Here is an 18,244-nt window from a genome sequence, read left to right as displayed (position 1 = left end):
CCTGCCGGGGGGCGGGGGAGGCGGAAGCGGGATGAGCCCCTGTTGGGCATCTGGTTGGTACCAGGCACGGACTCCCGAGCCCAGTGCCAAGGGCGAAGAGTGAGGGGTGGTGTGGAGGACTCAGAACGTGGGCTCGTGGGGGACTTAGGGACCGTGGGACACAGGACCCCGGTTGAAAGCCGTTCTCCTGGTGCCCCTCCTGCAGCAGCGGCTCCCTCCCGCCGGCCCGGGAGGCCCCACTTTCCCGTGGGTTCCCACTCTGCTGTGGAAGGTTCCCCGCGCCACAACAACAAAGGCCAGAGGCTCTTCAGCACTTTTATTAAAAACTAGTAACGCAGTGAGTGCTCAGGGTATCCCCGGGCCGCGCCGGCCCCGTGGGGCTGGGTCAGTTCCGCTCGAGCAGATGCCAGCCTTGGGGCGTTGGGGAACGGGGTCGAGGTTTTGGGGGCCCCAGTCCCCGCGGTCACTTGCCCACCGAGTCGAATATGATGCGGTTCTGCTCTGCGCGCTCCCGCTGGCTCTGCGTCCGCGCCAGCTCCAGCAGGGTCCGCAGCAGGTGGAACGTGAGGTCGATCGACAGCGGAGGGTCGTCCCGTCGCGGCCGCTCGCCAGAGGTCCCAGGTCCCCATCCGCCCGGGCCGGCGCGGCGTGGGAAGCGCTCGGCCGACAGCAGGAGGAGCGCGCGGGCTCCGCCGCCCCTGTTCCGAGCCCCGGGGCTCCAGCGCAGACTCGGGTCCTGGACCCTGGTCGCCGCCGCCTCCTCTGGGCTCCACTGGCTGCTCCCCGGACGCAGCTGTGCCAGGAGCAGCAGCGCCGCCAGCAGCGCCGCGCGTCCGACCAGCCTCATGGTGCCTCCAGCCCTGGACACATAGGGGCAGCGCAGGGTGAGGTGCGCTCGGAGCAGTCGCAGGTGGCGCCACTCCCTTTCCCTCGCACGTCCAGAGTCCCCGCCGGTCCCCTTCGGCTGCCGCCCGGTGCCCACACCTCCCCTGCAGCCCCAGCCTCTGCCACCCTCTCCTCTGTCCCTCCCTCCCTCCCGCTCGGCGGGTCCCGGTGGGTGAGCGCAATGCCGAGTCCTGGCGCCGAGGCAGTCCGGGCGGAAGCTCCAAGCCACTCACAGGTTGCGGGAAGAGTCTGAACAGTGCAGGACGGAGCTTCTGTGCCTGTCCCTCGGGGCGGGCTGAGGGCGCCTTGGGAAACACGGGGTCTGTCCCGGGACTGCCGCCAGCCTTATATAGCTCTAGGACAGCTCCGACTGACGTCAGCGAGGAACATGCACTGATTGTAGAGCAATGACGGCCGCAGCTTCGAGTCCAGCGGGTTGCGAGACCCCGAGGGGCACGTCTCTGGGGCTTGCGCTGGAAGCGACAGAGGACTCAAGTGAGCGAGAAGCTGGCTAGGGCGTAAAAATTGCTCTGGGAGCCAAGAGAGTCGTTCACCGCTTAGAACAGTCCGCAGTGACCAGGGCCGGTCCTCAGACCAGACCAGCCCGGATCGCCAGTCTTCTCTGGCACACAAAAGGGCTGCCGGATCGCGGAGCTGTCCGTGGTGCTGACCCTGCCTTCTGCATCCAGAGGGTCCAGCGGCATTGGGAGAAGGCTGTGCTATCCAGACCCAGTCCTTTGCCCCAGGTACCAATTCTGTAAACACAAGCAATCAGGATAGCACAGCTGGAACTCAGCCATCACCATGGTGCCCACCCAAGAGGCAGCTGAAGCAGGCTGAGTTGGCCAGGATTCTTGATCTTATTCCAGCCCAGGATCTAAATTCTAGGGCTGTCTGACTGGGGGATACCATAAAAAAAAAGAGGGTTTCTGAATCTGAGTGCTTTGAAACCATAAAAAAGCTGGTCCATCTGCTTCTGAACTTGCCCCAAAGTGATAGTTCAGCCAAGTTAATTTTTCTCCTCGGAATCACAGCAGCAGCAGTATTAATGTATCTTTAACCTCCAGATTAAGATCACTTGGTGGAAAGTAAGGAAACATGGTGTCCTAGTCCAATTGAGGTACTGTAACAACAACAACAAAAAAAAACAAAAACAACAACCTACAAACTGAGTAGCTTATAAACAGCAAACATGTATTTCTCACAGTTCTGGAAGTTGGAAAGTTCTAGATCGTGGTGCCAGTAGATTTGGTGTCTGATTAGGACCTGCTTAATGGTTCATAAATGGCACCTTCTTGCTGTGTCCTCACATGGCACCTTTTATAAAGGAACTAACCCCATGAGGGCTCTGCCCTCATGACCTAATCGCCTCCTAAAGGTCCCACCTCCTAATACTATCACCTTGGGCACTAGGTTTTTCATCAGATGAATTTGGGGATTATACAAAAATTTAATTTGTAGGACATGGGCTAAAGTTTCTATTCTACAACTAACTTGTGGTGTGAACAGGACACCTCCTTCTATGGACCTCAGTGTCCTCATGTGTAAAAGATTAGGCTTGGTGGTCTCTAGGCTTCTTTGCATCTCTAGAAAATTTGACTCTCCAGTACTTTTCTGTTGGGTCTTATTCATTGCCTCTGCAGGTTCCAGATTACATTTTTATAACAGGTATGGAGGTACCAAATAAAGAATTTGAGGGCTCCCCAAAGAACTGGAGCTACAGTAGGGCTGGGAACAACTAGAGAAACAAATGTATCTATGAAGAGCAGGGATACATGGCATTTGCCAAAAATGGGAATAAACTGAAGTTGCCAAGGTCGTTATGGTTCAACAAGTATTTATGGAGTTCCTACTATGTAGTGGGTATAAGACTATTATAAATATTTTAGAGAATTCAAAAGGAGTCAGTTTATATTATATATTATATCATATTATATATAAATGGGCCATTTCATAGTGCTGACCCCATAACTAATCCCCATGAAAACTGATGCTCCCACTTTTTAAAAAAAGATTTTATTTATTGATTTTAGAGAGCAGGAAGAAAGAGAGAAAGAGAAGGGAGGGCACAGGGAGGAGCAGGAAGCATCAACTCAAAGTAGTTGCTTCTCACATATGCCTTGACCAGGCAAGTGTGGAGTTTCAAACCAGCAACCTCAGCATTCCAGGTCAACGCTCTATCCACTGTGCCACCACAGGCCAATGTTCCCACTTTGAGATGATCTGATCCTTCCAGGGTCAAGCTGCATCATTTCAAGGCAGAAGCACTGGAGTGAGGCAAGCTTAGATGTGCCTTCCAGGACAGGTAGGAGTTCCAGATAACAGCAACACACTGGACAACGGCCAACCTAAACAACAGAAAGGCATTGTGAAGAAGAGGCTGGACATGAAGAAAGCAAAAGAGGAGAGAGGAGAGTGTAATGGAGAGGTTATCTCTGAGAACATCCAGATTCCAGTCTCCTTCTTTCAGCTCCCTATGGAGGGACGTGGCTCAGACCAAAACACAACTAGCTCAGGTTCTGCTGCTGTCCCAGAGTTCTGTCTCCTGGACAAGAGCTTCAAAGTAAAATACTCTCAGCCGGCTTGCCTTGCATGGCTGTTATTCATGCCCCTGTCCAGGCTCCTTCCAACTATGTCCATCTTGTACCAGCTGAGATCTCATCTTCAAAACTGTACTGTCTGCCATTGAGAGTAGCACCTGCTTCTCTTCATTTTATCTTGCTTTAGTTTCAATGACTGTTGCAAGGACAATGTTTACATTTTGGTCCATATGTCTTCCTTTTAGCTGTGCTATTCATGTATGTTTTGACCACATCCCGTCTGAAGAGTTTCATATTTTTTTGTTCCCTGAGATCCCTTATCTCCAATAATTTAACAGCTCATCTTGAATTCTACTACATATGTACAGTATATATATATATTATATATAATACAGCCTAAATATATAATTTATTCATTTATTTTTATTGAGAGAGAGAGAGAGAGAGAGAGACAGGAACATGGAGCTGCTCCTGTATGTGCCCTGATTGGGGAATCGAACTGGCAACCTTTGTGCTCTGGGAGGACACTCCAACCAATCGAGCTATTTGGCCAGGGCTTAATTTTTTTTTTAAGAGACAGAGAGAGGGAGGGAGAGAAGGGAGAGGAAAGGGAAGCATTCATTTGTTGTTTGACTCAGTTATGCATTCACTGGTTGCTTCCTATGTGTGCCCTGACCCAGGATCAAACTCACAACTTTATTGTTTCAGGACAATGCTTTTAACCAACTGAGCTAACCGGCCAGGACCTCTACTATATATATATATTTTTTGCAGTTTAACAACTACCTTTATTATTAGGGTAAAATAATGCTTTGCATTGGACTAACCTAACCTACCTGACTCTTTGGTCAACCTTTCTGTCTAATCTATGCTGCAGACCCAGGCACTATCCCTATAGCAAAGAGAAAGCTCAGGTGGGATGGAGCCAATGGTTGTGGAGCAGGATCCTCCCTAAGAAGATGAAAGAAGGTCAGTGGGCAGACACTCTGGGCAGGTTCTATAGTGAAGAGGTTCTGAATAAAATGTTTGGGCGTCTAGGAGCTCTAATCAGGACAGAATGTTCGGGGGGGGGCATCAAAAGTAGCTCATGGTTAAATGAGAATCACTTTATCTACAACTTTTCATAATGTGATTCTCCCTTAAAGGCTGGGGTAGGAAGGTATCTGTCATACCTGTAATGAAGGGGAACCAGGTAGAAGTTGGCTAGCTGCACAGCAGGCCAGAGCTACAAGAGAAAGAAGGTAACTGTTGGGGGGCTGCCTCCATCACTCAACCCCAGACTCACTGCCTTGCCTGGTCTTCCTCCAATCTCTATAAACAGAATACAACTTGAAAAACTGGGTGAGTGCTTCCCAGAGCGTGCTGCCCACACTAGGAATGAGAGTAATCCCAATTAAAGGATTTCTATGTCAGGAGGACCCCCAATCCCTGGGCACTTCTGGACTCAAGGAAGCAGGAGAACAGGGAGTGGAGGTGTCAGTTCTTACATAGTAGTTGGTGATAAGGGCATCAGGATAATCCTAAGGAGACAGAGAAGGCACAAATTAATACTCACACTTCCAAGCAGCTCACGCCTCTCAGTCCTACTATACACCCAGCGTTTCAAAGAAAACACTCCTACACCACACCTCCCCCAACTCCTCTTCTCCAGAGCCTGGGACTCTACCTGTACATCCACCTGCCCCCCCCCCCGAAGGCCTGCCTCATTCCCCTGGGTGTGCCAGTCAGACAGCCAGAGATCTTCTCCACACCTTCCCGGCTCACCCGCTGGAGTTTGGCCCAGTTGTCCTGGGCTGACAGTCCATTGAGTGTCCCTACCAGTGGGAGGAAACAGCCTAGAAAACATGGGGCAAAGCCCCCCTAGAGAAAAGAAATTAAAGTGCTGTGAGCACCTAAGCCCCAACCTCCCCAATGCGGCTCACCCTTCCCAACTTCCTTTTCCTCTTGCTCACCTGATCCAACAGCATTTTCTTAAGAGCATCCGCCTTGGTGGTGCCAGGAATGAGCCGGTCCAAAACCTTGTACCAGCTTCCTACCACAGGGCCCTGAAAGTAAACTCCAGGGAGGGGAGCAGGGATGCAGTGAGGAGAGCATTGGCTTCTATCCTACAAAGCTCCTCCCCAAGCCTTAAAACTAAATCCCAGGGCAAGCATACATCCAGGTTGGCTTAGATGTGTGAGAGGCCAAGGGAAACAGACCACTGTGCAATCCCCCAGCTGCCCGGCTGTAGGCAGAACTTACCACAAAGCCACAGCCTAGAGAGACCATAGTCAGGGTCCGGCTAATCTGGTGTTTCCGCAGACCTCGCCTCTCCACCAGCTGCTGTGAGATAACATCACCCAGGCCCATCAGGGACCCTGTGCAGGGTACACAGATGTTGTCAGGACCCTTCCTGGGATGGGCTGCCACTCCAAGGATGAGGCTCTGGCATTCTGAGCCCAAGGGCTTAATTCTGGAGCAAATGGGCAGTCCCTTGCTGCTGCTTCAAAGCTCTCCTCTCCCAAGGATGGTAACACCTCATGTATACTGTTAGGAGCTGGGATGAGCAGCCTTGAGCAGGCCAGGGCCCAAGAACTCTGCATTGAGCAATCAAGGGAAGTGTGATTCAGAAAATGCAGCTCAAGAAAGGAGAACCTGAGACACCAGGGGCCGAGCACTAGACTGTCAGAATCGGAAAGGCCTTCCAGGTAACTTAGAGGTGTGGAAATAAAGGTCTGCAGCATTACAGGTAAGAGGCAGAGCCAAGGCAAAAACCCAGTGGCTTCATCTCCTAGACAGTGTCCTTTCCAGGACACCACACTGTGAAAAGGTCATGTGTAGAATGGTAAGGAAGCCTGGACTCCCTTCTCCCCAGCACACACCCTGGCCAAGGTCCTTCACCTTAGCCTTGGGATCTCTAGTTGTGGAGAACCACAGAATAAATTTTTCTAAAGCATGAGTGTTCAAATGGTCCTAGTCAGGAAGATGACGGGTTGAGCTGGTAAGAGGTCCCGCAGGGAGGAGTCCTGGCCACCTCTTAGTTCAACCAGGTAAACCCAAATTCCCCATTCACAATCTCAGATTGTGCTGGCAATAGGTATTATAGCCATTTCTCCCCCAAGCCTTTGCACCCGCTTCCCCTCCCCTCTCTTGTACAGACACCCAGCTCTAAGCAGCCCTTGTCAGATACCCATGACCAGAAGCCAAGACCAAAACCATCACTATTTACAGAGCCCCCTCCCCCCATCAGTTACTGTGGCGTAATGGTTTCTAGCAAATACACACTTATAAATAGGGCTGCTTGGGAGTGACCGTATGATCTCCAGCTCGCCTGTCCATCTTATTGAGTAATGAGAGTCCCCCTTCAGCCCCATTGCCACTACTGTCCCTGTGCCCTCAATTAGCACTGGGCAAACACATCCTCCAACCCCTCTGCTTGGCCCGGAGCTGGCTCTGACGTCCATGCTGGCTGCACACTCACTGCTCTTCCCCCACACCCTCTGCCCAGCCCTGCCTGAGCTGCCTCATCAGAGGCGGCTGGGCATGGCAGAGAGCTAGGGCTGCGGCCGGGGCCAGGACACCTGTAGCTGACTCAGGCTGCGGGCCTCAGCTGCTGGCACTCCCAGCCACGGTGCAACTCTGGGACCCCCAGCAAGCCTCTCCTCTCCCTGAAACTCTCATAGCAGTGGATGCTCTCCCCAGAACACAGCTAGTCACAACCTCACCGAGGACAAGGACAGAATCCTAGACTTCTTTGTTCTCTCATCCCCAGACCCACCTAACCGAGCCCCTGGCAGGTGCTCAGAAAATAAACCAAGTAGCCCTGGCCAGGTAGCTCAGTTGATTAGGGCATTGTCCCAATAAGCCAAGGCTGCGAATTTGATCCCTCATCAGGGCACATACAAGAATCAACCAATGAATGCATAAATAAGTTGGACAACAAATCGATGTTTCTCTTCCTTCTTCTCTCTAAATTTAATAATTTATTTTTTTTAAAAAAAGGAAAATGTCAAATGTACTGCCCCAAACAACTGGGCATAAAGAGCTAAGTCTCATCCTAGGTCTAGCCCAAAGGACTGCATGCCAGACTCCAGTGGAACTGCAGGCTTGTTCCCCTGGAGAGCACTGAACTCCCTATCCCCTGTCCCGAACAACTTGGGGTCACCAGCTGCATCCCAGGCAGAGAAGGGAGCCACTCTGGCCATGTACAAAGAGTGGCCCTAAGAAGGCCCAGGAGGGCAGAACAGAAAGGCAGGCACTTGGTAAATGAAAAGACTAACAATTTGACATTCTACTTTAGCAAGATGTTTAGAGTTTACAAAGGGGTCTCACATATTTAGTCCTCACAAAAGGTATGGGAAGTAGAGATCACACCTCCATCTAATGTCTTTGAAAAGAGAGGGAGTTCATAAGGAGTAGACCTGGGGCCTGAACCCAGGCCTTCTCTCAAGGAGGAACAGGAGGCCAGGGAATTCCCAGAATAGGCAAGACTCGCGCTTAGGAGCCAGAGGCACCAAGAGGCTCCTGTCACTGCTACTCAAAGGGAGTTCCTGTCCAAACTAGGCCCCAAAGTCCTGCAAATCAAAGACAAAGACACTTCTCTGTCTTTTACTTCTTAAAATGTAGGACCATCTTTGTCCCTAGTCACTTGTGGGGAGTGCAAGCAGCAATATTCCTGGGAAAGAAACAGTCATAAAGAGGTGTGTGTTTTCACTCTTCATGCTTGCCAATTGTCACACAAGCTAATGGTGGGGCAAGAATAAAAACCCGACTTCTAGCCCTACAGTCCTGGGAGCCTGCAGTCTTTGAGATAGATTCCAGGCCCCCAAAACATGCACATCAAGCCTGAGAGATACTGAGCAATAGAGCAGCAGGAGGAGTAGGTGGTGTGTAGCTCTGTAGCCCCATTAGGTCTGTCCATTTCAGACAGAACAGGACCCAGAGGTTCCTCCTCTGCCCACAGAACATCAGATCCCTGGGCCTCAGCAACTCCAGGGTGGTCTATGGCTTTGGTCCAAACATAGAGCAAGGCTTTCATTTCTGGTGCAAGTGATTGCGCAGGAAAGGCTGACATTCAGATTCCATATATCTTCCCCAACCCAGACTCTGGGAGTCCTCTGGGCATGCTTGGTCTGGGTCTTGCTTTCCTTGGACTTGTTTCCAGGGGGTTGGGGCTGGAGGCCGACAGAGGCATACTGCTTGAGCCCTGATGGGGCAGGGTGAGGGGCTGCTGGGCAGTGATGTCCCAATGCCAGGCTGGGCACAGAGCCCAGCAGGCAGATGCTGGCGCGGGCGTGACATCATACGCCTGGGTTGGAGCCAGTTCTCATGCCGTCACTCGCCACCGGATTCAGCAGAGTGGGGGCGGGTTGGGGGAGAACCTGCCTCTGAGCACAGATGTAATTAGGACCGCCCCTCTGTCTACTAGTGGAAAAGCCCCAACTTTCACACCCTCTTCCTAGACACGGGGGGACTGAGTTCTCTAGTTCTATTCTGTTCCTCTCCTGGCTTTTGTGCATGGAGTCCTAGATGCAAGAAAACAGTGCTGCTGGCAGAGGCTGAGAGGAGCAGAGAGCTGAAAGGAAGGGCAGGGAGCATGCCCTTGAGTACAGGAGACCTGCGTTGTCAGGTATAGCTACTGGCACAGGGCCAGCGGTACTGTTGACTCATTCCTCTCCAGAAGTCTCCAACAATTAAATAGCTGCCTGGCACAGGGGCTTGGTCTGGCAAAGCCCAGAGGGAGCTGGAGACCTGCAATGAAAGGAGCGAGTGCATCCTCTGGAACTGGTCTGAATGTCCTCCCCATTCCTGACCTGGCCCTACCCTACTACTAGAAAATGAGACAAAATGGAGGGTTCTATAGCTTGTCAGGTGTCTAAGCCCAGACCAGCTGGGGCTACACTTAGCATTCTGAGCCCACTAGTCTCAAGTGCAGGGCAGTGTATTGGCAAGTGCCCTAGGTCCTAATGTCAACTCTACCACTGATGTGAGGCATCAGTGCATGTCACCCCCCTTGCCTCAGTTTCTTTCTCTGTAAGAGCAGAGGCTGGACTGAATGAGCTCTTACAGTCTGGCTTACTTCAGACTCCAGGGAAACCAGTGTCTGCAGGAGCTCAGCTGTTCCCACAGCAGGACCAGGGTGGACTTAAGATAGATGGAGTTGGGCTCTGGGTCCACTGAAGACTGAAAAGGCCCCCAAGAAAGGATGGGAGAAGGTTGGCTCAAATTCTGCAAAACACAGAGCAGACCTCTGCCCAGGCTGCACTGCTCCTGACTGGCTTGGCCCAATCTGGGTCTATAAGACACTTCTTTTAAACCATTTTAGATCTTCTTTATGCACCTATCTCTTACTCCAGCCACTACTGCAATTCAAACTGATAGAGTCTTGCCTCTGGCCTATGCTACACCTGGAGCTGAACTGTTGAATCTTTACTTGGGGACCATGCATGTGCAATCTGGTAGCGCATGGCATTAATGACCCACGTGGTGAACCTTTGACCAATCTGGGATGGTAGCTGGTGGGTCAAGGTTTCTCCTTTCCTCCAGAAAAGATTATTCACCTGTGTATTGCTAAGCAATTCAAAGAGCTTCTCAGTAAGTTTTAAGGGACTGGGAAACCAGGTGCTTTAAGTGTCCAATTTAATAACATATCCTTATATTAGCTCTCCCTCTTCCCCTCATGGGACTCCTTCCTACTCCCTTTCAAAGAACTGATACAAAAGCTTCAGGCTTTGCTTTTTGGAGAACCAAGCAAGGCTGAGATAGTTGTCTACGTTCAGATTTATGGCAAGTGGAACAAATCCAACCCAAACACCACTATAAAAAGAATAGCTTGCTGTGCCTTGGTTGCCAGTACTCATAGAACAATCTAGGCCAACCCTGGGAGTCTTGACATTTATTAACAGTTTTAAATCTCTAAAGTCTTCATTGAGATAATCCTTACACTGACTATAAGGAGGTCATATAACTAAACTCAAGTTATAAATGAGGAAACACGCTCAAAGAGGTTTACTGACTTGTTCATGCAGCACAACGAACTGCTATGGCTTTGAGATTCAAATCTTGGTCTTCTAACTCCAGGTCTGAAGTCTCCGTTCTGTTTCCCAGTGTGATGAACTATCCCATGGACCATTAGAAACTACTGTGTTGGGATCTAAAAACAGCTCGGTGAGCAATTCCACCTCCTCCCTTTATTTTTAGTTTGATCCAAATACACTGAGCAGCAGGAAAGAAAAAGTCTGAAAGGGTTGGAAAAGTCTGAGAAAAGTGCTACTTAGAGGTTGCTTTAAGGCTGAGCTGTCAGGAATACCGCGGGTGTGGAGCCACAGGGTTGAGCACTAAAAGACAAGCACCCCAGTTCAGCTACCTATTTGCACTTGGGCTCCTTAGAGCTCCAACTCCAGACACCGTGAGTAGGGAAACACAAGGACTATCCTTTCCTCCCTATCCTTTTTTTTTTTTTTTTTTTTTTTTGTATTTTTCTGAAGCTGGAAACGGGGAGAAACAGACAGACTCCCGCATGTGCCCGACCGGGATCCACCTGGCACGCCCACCAGGGGGCGATGCTCTGCCCCTCCGGGGCGTCGCTCTGCCGGGACCAGAGCCACTCTAGCGCCTGGGGCAGAGGCCAAGGAGCCATCCCCAGCGCCTGGGCCATCTTTGCTCCAATGGAGCCTCGGCTGCGGGAGGGGAAGAGAGAGAAAGAGAGGAAGGAGAAGGGGAGGGGTGGAGAAGCAGATGGGCGCCCCTCCTGTGTGCCCTGGCCGGGAATCGAACCCGGGACTTCTGCACGCCAGGCGGACACTCTACCACTGAGCTAACCGGCCAGGGCCTTCCTCCCTATTCTTGATGGCCACAAGGGGGAACCTTCCTTCCGGCAGGAAGGAAGATTCCTGAGGGAATCTGAGGCTGGGCAAAGGGCCCAGCGTGTCAGTTCCCATCACAGCCACACAATCCAGCATGAGTCACCACACACGCAGCCAGGTGAGTCATGCAGGCTGACGGACACTCTGAGGACAGGACATAGGGTGGCTGGGCACAGGAGCCTGGAGAGGGGTCCAGGGAGGGGCAAAAGAGTCCATCTTTGTTGGCCAGTCACCGAGTGAGGTTTCCAGTGCTGATGTGAGGCTACACTGTAACAGGATCACTGTTCCACCCTGGCTTTCTGTATACCCTACCCTTTCAACAATCCTCCTCTCAGAAGCCTATGGTCCTCAGTAGAATCCTGTTCCCTTCCTCTAAACATAAGCAAGACCCTATCTTAACCTGATCACTCTTGCACTGCCCCAATACTCCTTATAATTCTTCCCCCTATAAAACTTTATCTCTGTGCCATCCCTTCTCACATTAGCTAATCTACAAAATTAAAATGGTAACAAATGCAGATAAGCTACTGGGTTACCTTTGCATGGTTGCTACACAATTACTGGACTTCGAGTAAAAATAAATCCTTGATTAGTATATTGCTTGGGGATACATACCTAGGTAGTAAAAGAAAACCAAAAGAATGATATAAAGAAAACTCAGGAAACGAGTTCTCTTGTGGGCATATGTCAGGAAATTAGGGACAGGTGCACAAGCTATCACAAAGTTGGGTACTCACACAGAAATATTGTTATAATAGTATTAAAACTGTACATACATGTCTTAATCATTCTTTTGTATGTTAGGATGTATTCCACAATGAAGAATACTAAGAAAAATAAAGTAAGGCAAGAATCCTGATTCTAGAATTTATTAGGTATGTAATCTAATGGGGACTCAAGTAGGCCTAGAGCCCACAGACCTTTGTGAGCTACGTGTGTGAATGTGATTTGCACATTGTAAAATGTTAGAGGAATATTTATTATGATTAGTTTTCTGAGTTAAAGCCTCCTAGAGCAATGCCTTTATCCTGAAGGGCTGATTCCTCAGCTTTTTGAGGACTTTCAGATCCTAGCCTACAGCTAGGCCAACTCTGCATATCCTTCCTTTAAGGTGGCCCACCCTCCAGACTGGAGACAGCTTGGGATGAGAGACAGCCAATTCTTCAAGGGAGCGGAATAGAAGCAAAAAGTGAGGGAAGTGCGGTGGGCAAGCTGCTGATTTCCAAATTAGCCCACTCTGGTCCCAGAGGGACACTCACCAGCTGTCAGGACCTGCACTTTCCACGGGTGAGCATTCAGGACCCGCTGGTATGCCCGCCAGAGTACCATGCTTCCTGTTAAGCCAAGAGGAGAGGGGTTCACCCCACTGCCCCTCCCCACAATTAAAGAAACGCTGGACTTGCCCTTATGCCCACTCACACTTCCCCTCCCGCTTTCAATACGTCCGTCCTAAGGGGCCTCGGGAGGGATGCTTCTTGGACAGCTTCCGGTCCCAGGGGTCTCCTGAGACAATCGGGTAAAAGAGGAAGGCTGTGAATGACTATGGAATCCCGGTGGCAACCACCCGCCACCCGCCACCCCCGGCCCTGAAGCAGGGCCACCTTGGGGGGCCTCCGTCCCAGCGAGGTACTCTCATGAGGACAGGTTTGCTCTTTCAAGCCTGGTCGGTCCCTACATTCAGACACTTAGTTGGAACCAACCCTCATCTTTCCTGAGTCCAACTCCACGCCAGAAATAGGGCCTGTCATTCCTGGGTCTGGAGTTATCACATGAACTGTGCGCGCTCGGAGCGCGCAGAAATATGAGCTGCTGACAACAGACCGGGACACTCACCTGGGAGCGAACTCAGCCCTCACACGTGATTGAGCAGCGGCGGTACTTCCGCTGTGAGCTCCGCCCCTTCCGCCTGGCGAGCCGGAAGGCATTCCCTTGCAGCCAGCGCAGGAATGGGAGTGGACTGATTCATCACTAATATTCATAGAGATTGGCTCAGAAACCCCTTTTCCAAGTTAACTAAGCCAGGTCTTGGTGTGGGGCCCGCCATTCATAACTCCCACCATGGCCTGACCTCTGTCTCATTCTGTTTCTTTCCCCTGCGGCTTCTCAACCTGGAGAGACCCTCGCTGTTCCCGAGCTCCGGAACTGACCAAGGTGCTGACTTCCGTCTCAGTTTTAGGAATTATTTGGAAACTATAAACCAGTTAAGTGTGTACGTGTGTATTTGTCTCTAGGTTCTTCACGAGCCTCAGTTGTGAGTTTCTTAGAGAGTAGAATTGGGTCTTGTTCATATCTGTCGTCCGCACAGCAACTAGTTCAGTGTTTTGTCCACAACCTTTAGAAATGCTGCATAAAGATGACTTCTCCGTGTAAAGCATTGGGATTACAGAGCCTCAAGGAAGTGTAGGTACTGGTTTCCTAACTAGCAGGCTGGGCAGGCATGGCCATCACTAGAGGAACTTAAGGTACCTCGTTTGTGAAAGAAGAGGGTTGGACTATGTTTAACAAACTGGGCTCCAGTTTTACCGGTTTAGGTTTGTGAGGATGGGTATCACTACAGATTCTTCTTTACCCCAACTTCAAAATATGTAAAGGGCCACGTTTAACAAAGGGTACGGAATTCAAAGTGTTTGTAAACCAATAAATTCGGTAATTTCCTAATTACCCTTTCCAGTTCTAACGTTTTAAAAGTTAAATTTCTTTTTAGGGAGGTGGAAACACCCACAAGATCCCTGGATTTGTCAACCTCTGCTTAACCATATCCAGGGAGCCCACTTTAGGAGGCAGCCATATCTGATTCTTTCAGGCTCTCTACCTGGCTAGCTCCAGCTACAATACATTCAATTCCTATATGATTAAGGTAGGGAGAAACACAGGAAAGAAGCAAGAGTTAGATGTTACAAACCTTTAACTAAAGGCTCTTATAAGCAAAAAAACATAATAGAAGAGTCAATTTACACTAGTAAATATATGATAGTAGACCAAGTGTGGCAGATTAGAAATCTGTATTCTGAAGTCCTTATTCAAACTGCTTAAGCACTCTGAATCTTAATTTATCAAGTAAAATGGAGCAATACCTACCTCATGATTGAGTAACACATGCAAAGTACCTGAAGTAGACCAAGTGCTTAATAAACACGTTTATCCTATACTTGCCTTCCTTCCCTCTTGGAAACACACTGGAGGAAAATTCTTACTCAAGAAATATAGGCCTGACCTGTGGTGGCGCAGTGGATCAAGTATTGACCTGGAATGCTGAGGTTGTTGGTTTGAAACCCTGGGCTTGCCTGGTCAAGGCACATGTGGGAGTTGAAGCTTCCTGATCCTTCCCCCTTCTCTCTCTCCTCTCTAAAATGAATCAAGTCTTCAAAAAAATATTTTTTAAAAAATACAGGAAGCTCTTTGGGAAGGTGAAATTTGAGCTGGGACCTTGAATGATGAATAGGATTTAGGTGGAGATGCTAGAAAAGAACACTCCTGGAGGAGGGAATAGTGTAAGAACACAAAGGAAAAGGTGCAGAAACCCATGGAGAGTAGTATAACGTGGACATATTGGGAGGGCAGGTTAGAAGTGGAGTGGTCTAGGAAGAAAGAAGTTTATGTTAAAGAGAGCACTCCCTTCAATAGCAGCTGGCTGCCTATTTTTTTCTGTAATAGTTCCTGAGGTCATCTGACTACTTACCCCAAACCTCAAATTGTATTCCTATATATTCCAAAACTATGGTTTGCCTATTTCTCATTGCTGGGTTATGTCCTTGAACAAGAAGTAGTACTGCAGTCATGATGAGTCTGCAGCATTCCACAAAAGGATTTTAACAAAATGAGCTATAACACTATAGCAAGTCCTCAAATAAACATCATTTCATTCAACACTGTTTCATTATAGCATTGGTGAGATTTCATAAGAACTCTTGTTTATAACAACTTGCCTATGGTAAGACTAGTTTCATTATGCATCACGTAGTCACAGGCCATATTGAAGTTAAGTGCAGACTTACTGTACATTACTTGGGTTCTAAACACCTATATATAGGGTTGAAATAAAGTAGCTAAACGTTTAGTAAGTCAACATGACCTATCATGAAAGATAAAAAATCATGACGGGTAAAAGAATGGTTAATGTAACTGAAGATATTTAATCTAGAGAAGACTTGGGAAACACATGATAGCTATTTTAAATATTTAAAAGGGCAATCACAGGAAAGAATGACTAGAAATCCTAATACCCATGGTAAAATTTACAGAGGTATGACTGGATATAAAGATGTTTAAAAACATTACTGTCTACAAGTGTTCAAGTAGGGTCAGATGACCAGTGATCAGGAATATCTCATAAGCAGGAGTAAGATCTGAGCCACTGTTCTATTGGTAGTGTGTTTGTGGTGTTCCTCAGTTAAAGAACTAGTATAAGCAGCTTCAGTCCAATAAATTACTACTCCACAGCTACCATGGGCTTGCGTGTTGCTTACTCTAAACAGGAAGTTGGGAAGGCAGTAATATTGGATCCTGGAATGCAATCAGACAGGAGCCTTCATGCAGATACTCTTTCCAGTTCTCCAAACACCCACTCATATGTGGTCTCAAAAACACTCAGTACCTTTACTTAGCTTTACCCACTTCACAATATGCTCAATATGAGCAATTTGACTCCCAAGCCTAGGTCAGGCTTGAGTGTTTCTTGTGAGCCATAGTTTTAGGCTAAGAAGGCTTGAGAGTTTGTGAAGGGCGAACCCTCCTGCCCACAGGGGGCTGTGATGACAGTAGAAGTCAGTGGAAGGAGAGGTATCTAAGGAGTCCTGGGGAGGCAGGTCTAAAGGTCCAGGCCTGGCAGCATCACTGTCCAAGAAGGCCCCAGTTCCTATGGTCTGTGCATGGGGGGGGGCCATGTGTTCTTGGCAGACTTTATTCCAAGGGTCCCGTGTGGACCACAACTAGGGACTGGGCAGAAGGCGATGGCTGGTTGAAGAGAAGCCAGGCCCTTAAGTAGGGGAGGATAGTTGGAACATAGCACTGAAGTGGGCTCGGCTTTCAAGCTGCATACGATGGCCCAGTGGGGAGGTGAGTCCACGGACAAAATGGATCCGAACCAGCCCAGACTGCCCCCCAGATACAAGCCATCCATAGGAGTCCAGGTTTGGGCTGAAACGTACCTGTGAGAGAATAGAAAACAAAAGAAAGCTGCTCATAGGGTTGCTTTAGGGTGAGTCCTAGCCACGAGGGCAGAAAACATGGGCCACAATCTGAAAGGACAGGACCATGAGGGGGTAAGAGAAGTAGGAATGAGAAGACAATGAACAAGGTAAGCTCTTGAACACAAGCTTCTCAGAGCTATTTTCCCTCCTTAGCCCTCTTGGTCGCCTTTTCATCTCCCATTTCATTGACCACAGGCCCAGAGCTGGGAGAAAATGAGAGTGAAGGGTGAAGAAAATGAGAGGCAAGGTTCTTACCTTATGAATAGCCTCCAGCTGCAACCTATCCAGGCAGAGCTGAGACTGCCCCTCTCCCTCCTGCATACGCAGCATTGGTTCTCTACGGAGCAGATCGTGGAAAGAACCCTGGGGAGGGGAAGTGCAACAGGAGAGAGCAAGTGAGCAGCTCTTAGTTTTGCATCTTTGTGCTGGAACACTTTAGGATTCCCTATTATATAAAGACTAGAGTTTTCTACTTTTTCTAATTTACTGATTTTAAAGAGAGAAGAAGAGAAAAAGAGACAAAAACATTGATCTGTTCCTGTATGTGCCCTGACCAGGGATCGAACCAGCAACCTCTGAGTGTTGGGACGATGCTCTAACCAACAGAGCGATTTGGCCTAGGCAAGTTTTCTACTTTTTCTAATGCCACACCCATTTCCCTGGTCCCAATTTACCAAATCTGTGTCTTGAAAGAGCAAGTAGTGATGGTTGACAGTTTCAGCATAAGTTCGAGCCTTGGGAGGATTGGGGGCCCCAGATGAAGCAGAAGAATGGTCTTGACCTTCACGACTGTCCTGATATGGCATCAGATCTGCTTTATATATAGGCTAGAAAGGAGACCATGAGATTAGGTTCCATAAGGCTGAATATAGGATAAAAGTAAAAGAGAAAAATGGTCTGGGGTAAGAGAGACTTAAAAATTAAGAAAGCAGTATGTTAAGCCCTGGCCAGTTGGCTCAATGGTAAAGCGTCGGCGTGGCATGCAGAAGTCCTGGGTTCAATTCCCGGCCAGGGCACACAGGAGAGGCGCCCATCTGCTTCTCCACCCCTCCCCCTCTCCTTCCTCTCTGTCTCTCTCTTTCCCTCCCGCAGCCGAGGCTCCACTGGAGCAAAGATGGCCCGGGTGCTGGGGATGGCTCCTCGGCCTCTGCCCCAAGCGCTAGAGTGGCTCTGGTCGCAACAGAGCGACGCCCCGGAGGGGCAGAGCATCGCCCCCTGGTGGGCATGCCGGGTGGATCCCGGTCGGGCGCATGCGGGAGTCTGACTGTCTCTCCCCGTTTCCGGCTTCAGAAAAATACAGAAAAAAAAAAAGAAAAGAAAAGAAAGCAGTATGTTTAAACATATGTTCAGATGCACTAGAGTAGGGAATATTTATGCAACTCTGTACTAAGACTCCCAGGGAGATCAAGGCAGGGAAACCTAGTACTAATTTGTAGTACTAATTTGGGAGGTCATGTGGATTAGGACCTAACAGATGGTGCTGCCATTATATATTCATATACGTACAAATCTTCGCTCTACAGGTCGCTTGACACTTATTGGATTCAGTGCCATATCAGGCAATATAGCTGCAATGAGCTCCCCGGATATATCTCCTGCGGCTATTGTCCCAAGCCAGTCGGATCCTGAAAGACTCTAATAGGAAGAGACACATTTCATTCATTTATCCATTCAGTTATTCTCTCTTTTTTTTGAACTGGTAATAACTGCAGTCTCAGGTAGAAGAGACACACAAACAAAATAAGTTAATCATAACTCATATTCCTGATGAAACAGTTAACACATA

General features: G+C 49.1%; 3 protein-coding genes across 5 annotated transcripts in view; all 3 read right to left on the bottom strand.

Annotated features, from left to right (window-relative positions):
* Positions 1 to 17: 17 nt before the first annotated feature.
* Positions 18 to 2,773, bottom strand: UCN (urocortin). Its single transcript, XM_066378658.1, has 2 exons — positions 1,119 to 2,773; positions 18 to 860 (listed from the first exon to the last, which is right to left on the bottom strand). The coding sequence occupies exon 2, from the start codon at positions 845 to 847 to the stop codon at positions 464 to 466; it is 384 nt and encodes a 127-aa protein (XP_066234755.1). The 5' UTR covers positions 848 to 860; positions 1,119 to 2,773; the 3' UTR covers positions 18 to 463.
* A 139-nt stretch (positions 2,774 to 2,912) lies between these two features.
* MPV17 (mitochondrial inner membrane protein MPV17) lies at positions 2,913 to 13,163 on the bottom strand. 2 transcript variants are annotated; one of them, XM_066378657.1, is made up of 8 exons: positions 12,970 to 12,988; positions 12,529 to 12,603; positions 5,667 to 5,782; positions 5,378 to 5,470; positions 5,190 to 5,285; positions 4,913 to 4,945; positions 4,598 to 4,650; positions 2,913 to 3,233 (listed from the first exon to the last, which is right to left on the bottom strand). In XM_066378657.1, exons 2-8 carry the CDS (start codon positions 12,596 to 12,598, stop codon positions 3,134 to 3,136), a joined length of 561 nt encoding a protein of 186 aa, XP_066234754.1. In that variant the 5' UTR covers positions 12,599 to 12,603; positions 12,970 to 12,988; the 3' UTR covers positions 2,913 to 3,133. The 2 variants fall into 2 exon arrangements, with proteins under 2 accessions (XP_066234754.1, XP_066234753.1); XM_066378656.1 differs by lacking the exon at positions 12,970 to 12,988 and adding an exon at positions 13,103 to 13,163 and having other exon boundaries at positions 2,914 to 3,233.
* A 1,705-nt stretch (positions 13,164 to 14,868) lies between these two features.
* GTF3C2 (general transcription factor IIIC subunit 2) overlaps positions 14,869 to 18,244 on the bottom strand; it is a 31,266-nt gene continuing 27,890 nt past the window's right edge. For both annotated transcript variants that reach the window (XM_066378652.1, XM_066378653.1), the window contains 4 exons: positions 17,965 to 18,093; positions 17,133 to 17,285; positions 16,714 to 16,821; positions 14,869 to 16,416 (listed from right to left, as the gene is read on the bottom strand). In XM_066378652.1, the coding sequence (XP_066234749.1) occupies positions 16,246 to 16,416; positions 16,714 to 16,821; positions 17,133 to 17,285; positions 17,965 to 18,093 (561 nt within the window). In that variant the 3' untranslated portion in view covers positions 14,869 to 16,245. The remainder of the gene's footprint in view (positions 16,417 to 16,713; positions 16,822 to 17,132; positions 17,286 to 17,964; positions 18,094 to 18,244) is intronic.

The sequence above is a fragment of the Saccopteryx leptura genome, chromosome 3 (assembly GCF_036850995.1).
Source record: "Saccopteryx leptura isolate mSacLep1 chromosome 3, mSacLep1_pri_phased_curated, whole genome shotgun sequence".
Taxonomy (NCBI): Eukaryota; Metazoa; Chordata; class Mammalia; order Chiroptera; family Emballonuridae; genus Saccopteryx; species Saccopteryx leptura.
The sequence above is the reverse complement of the archived record's forward strand: the minus strand, read 5'-3'. Positions and strand labels throughout refer to the sequence as shown.

Bases quoted from the DNA above. Each gene is read 5' to 3' on its own strand.
- UCN (XM_066378658.1), bottom strand. From the start codon at position 847: ATGAGGCTGGTCGGACGCGCGGCGCTGCTGGCGGCGCTGCTGCTCCTG.
- MPV17 (XM_066378656.1), bottom strand. From the start codon at position 12,598: ATGGTACTCTGGCGGGCATACCAGCGGGTCCTGAATGCTCACCCGTGG. The intron at 5,286-5,377 runs GTGAGCAAGAGG...TCTTTTCTCTAG, and splicing joins AGAAAATGCTGTTGGATCAG to GGGGGCTTTGCCCCATGTTT. The intron at 3,234-4,597 runs GTATGACAGATA...TCTGTTGTTTAG, and splicing joins CTGGTTCCCCTTCATTACAG to GTTGGCCGTTGTCCAGTGTG.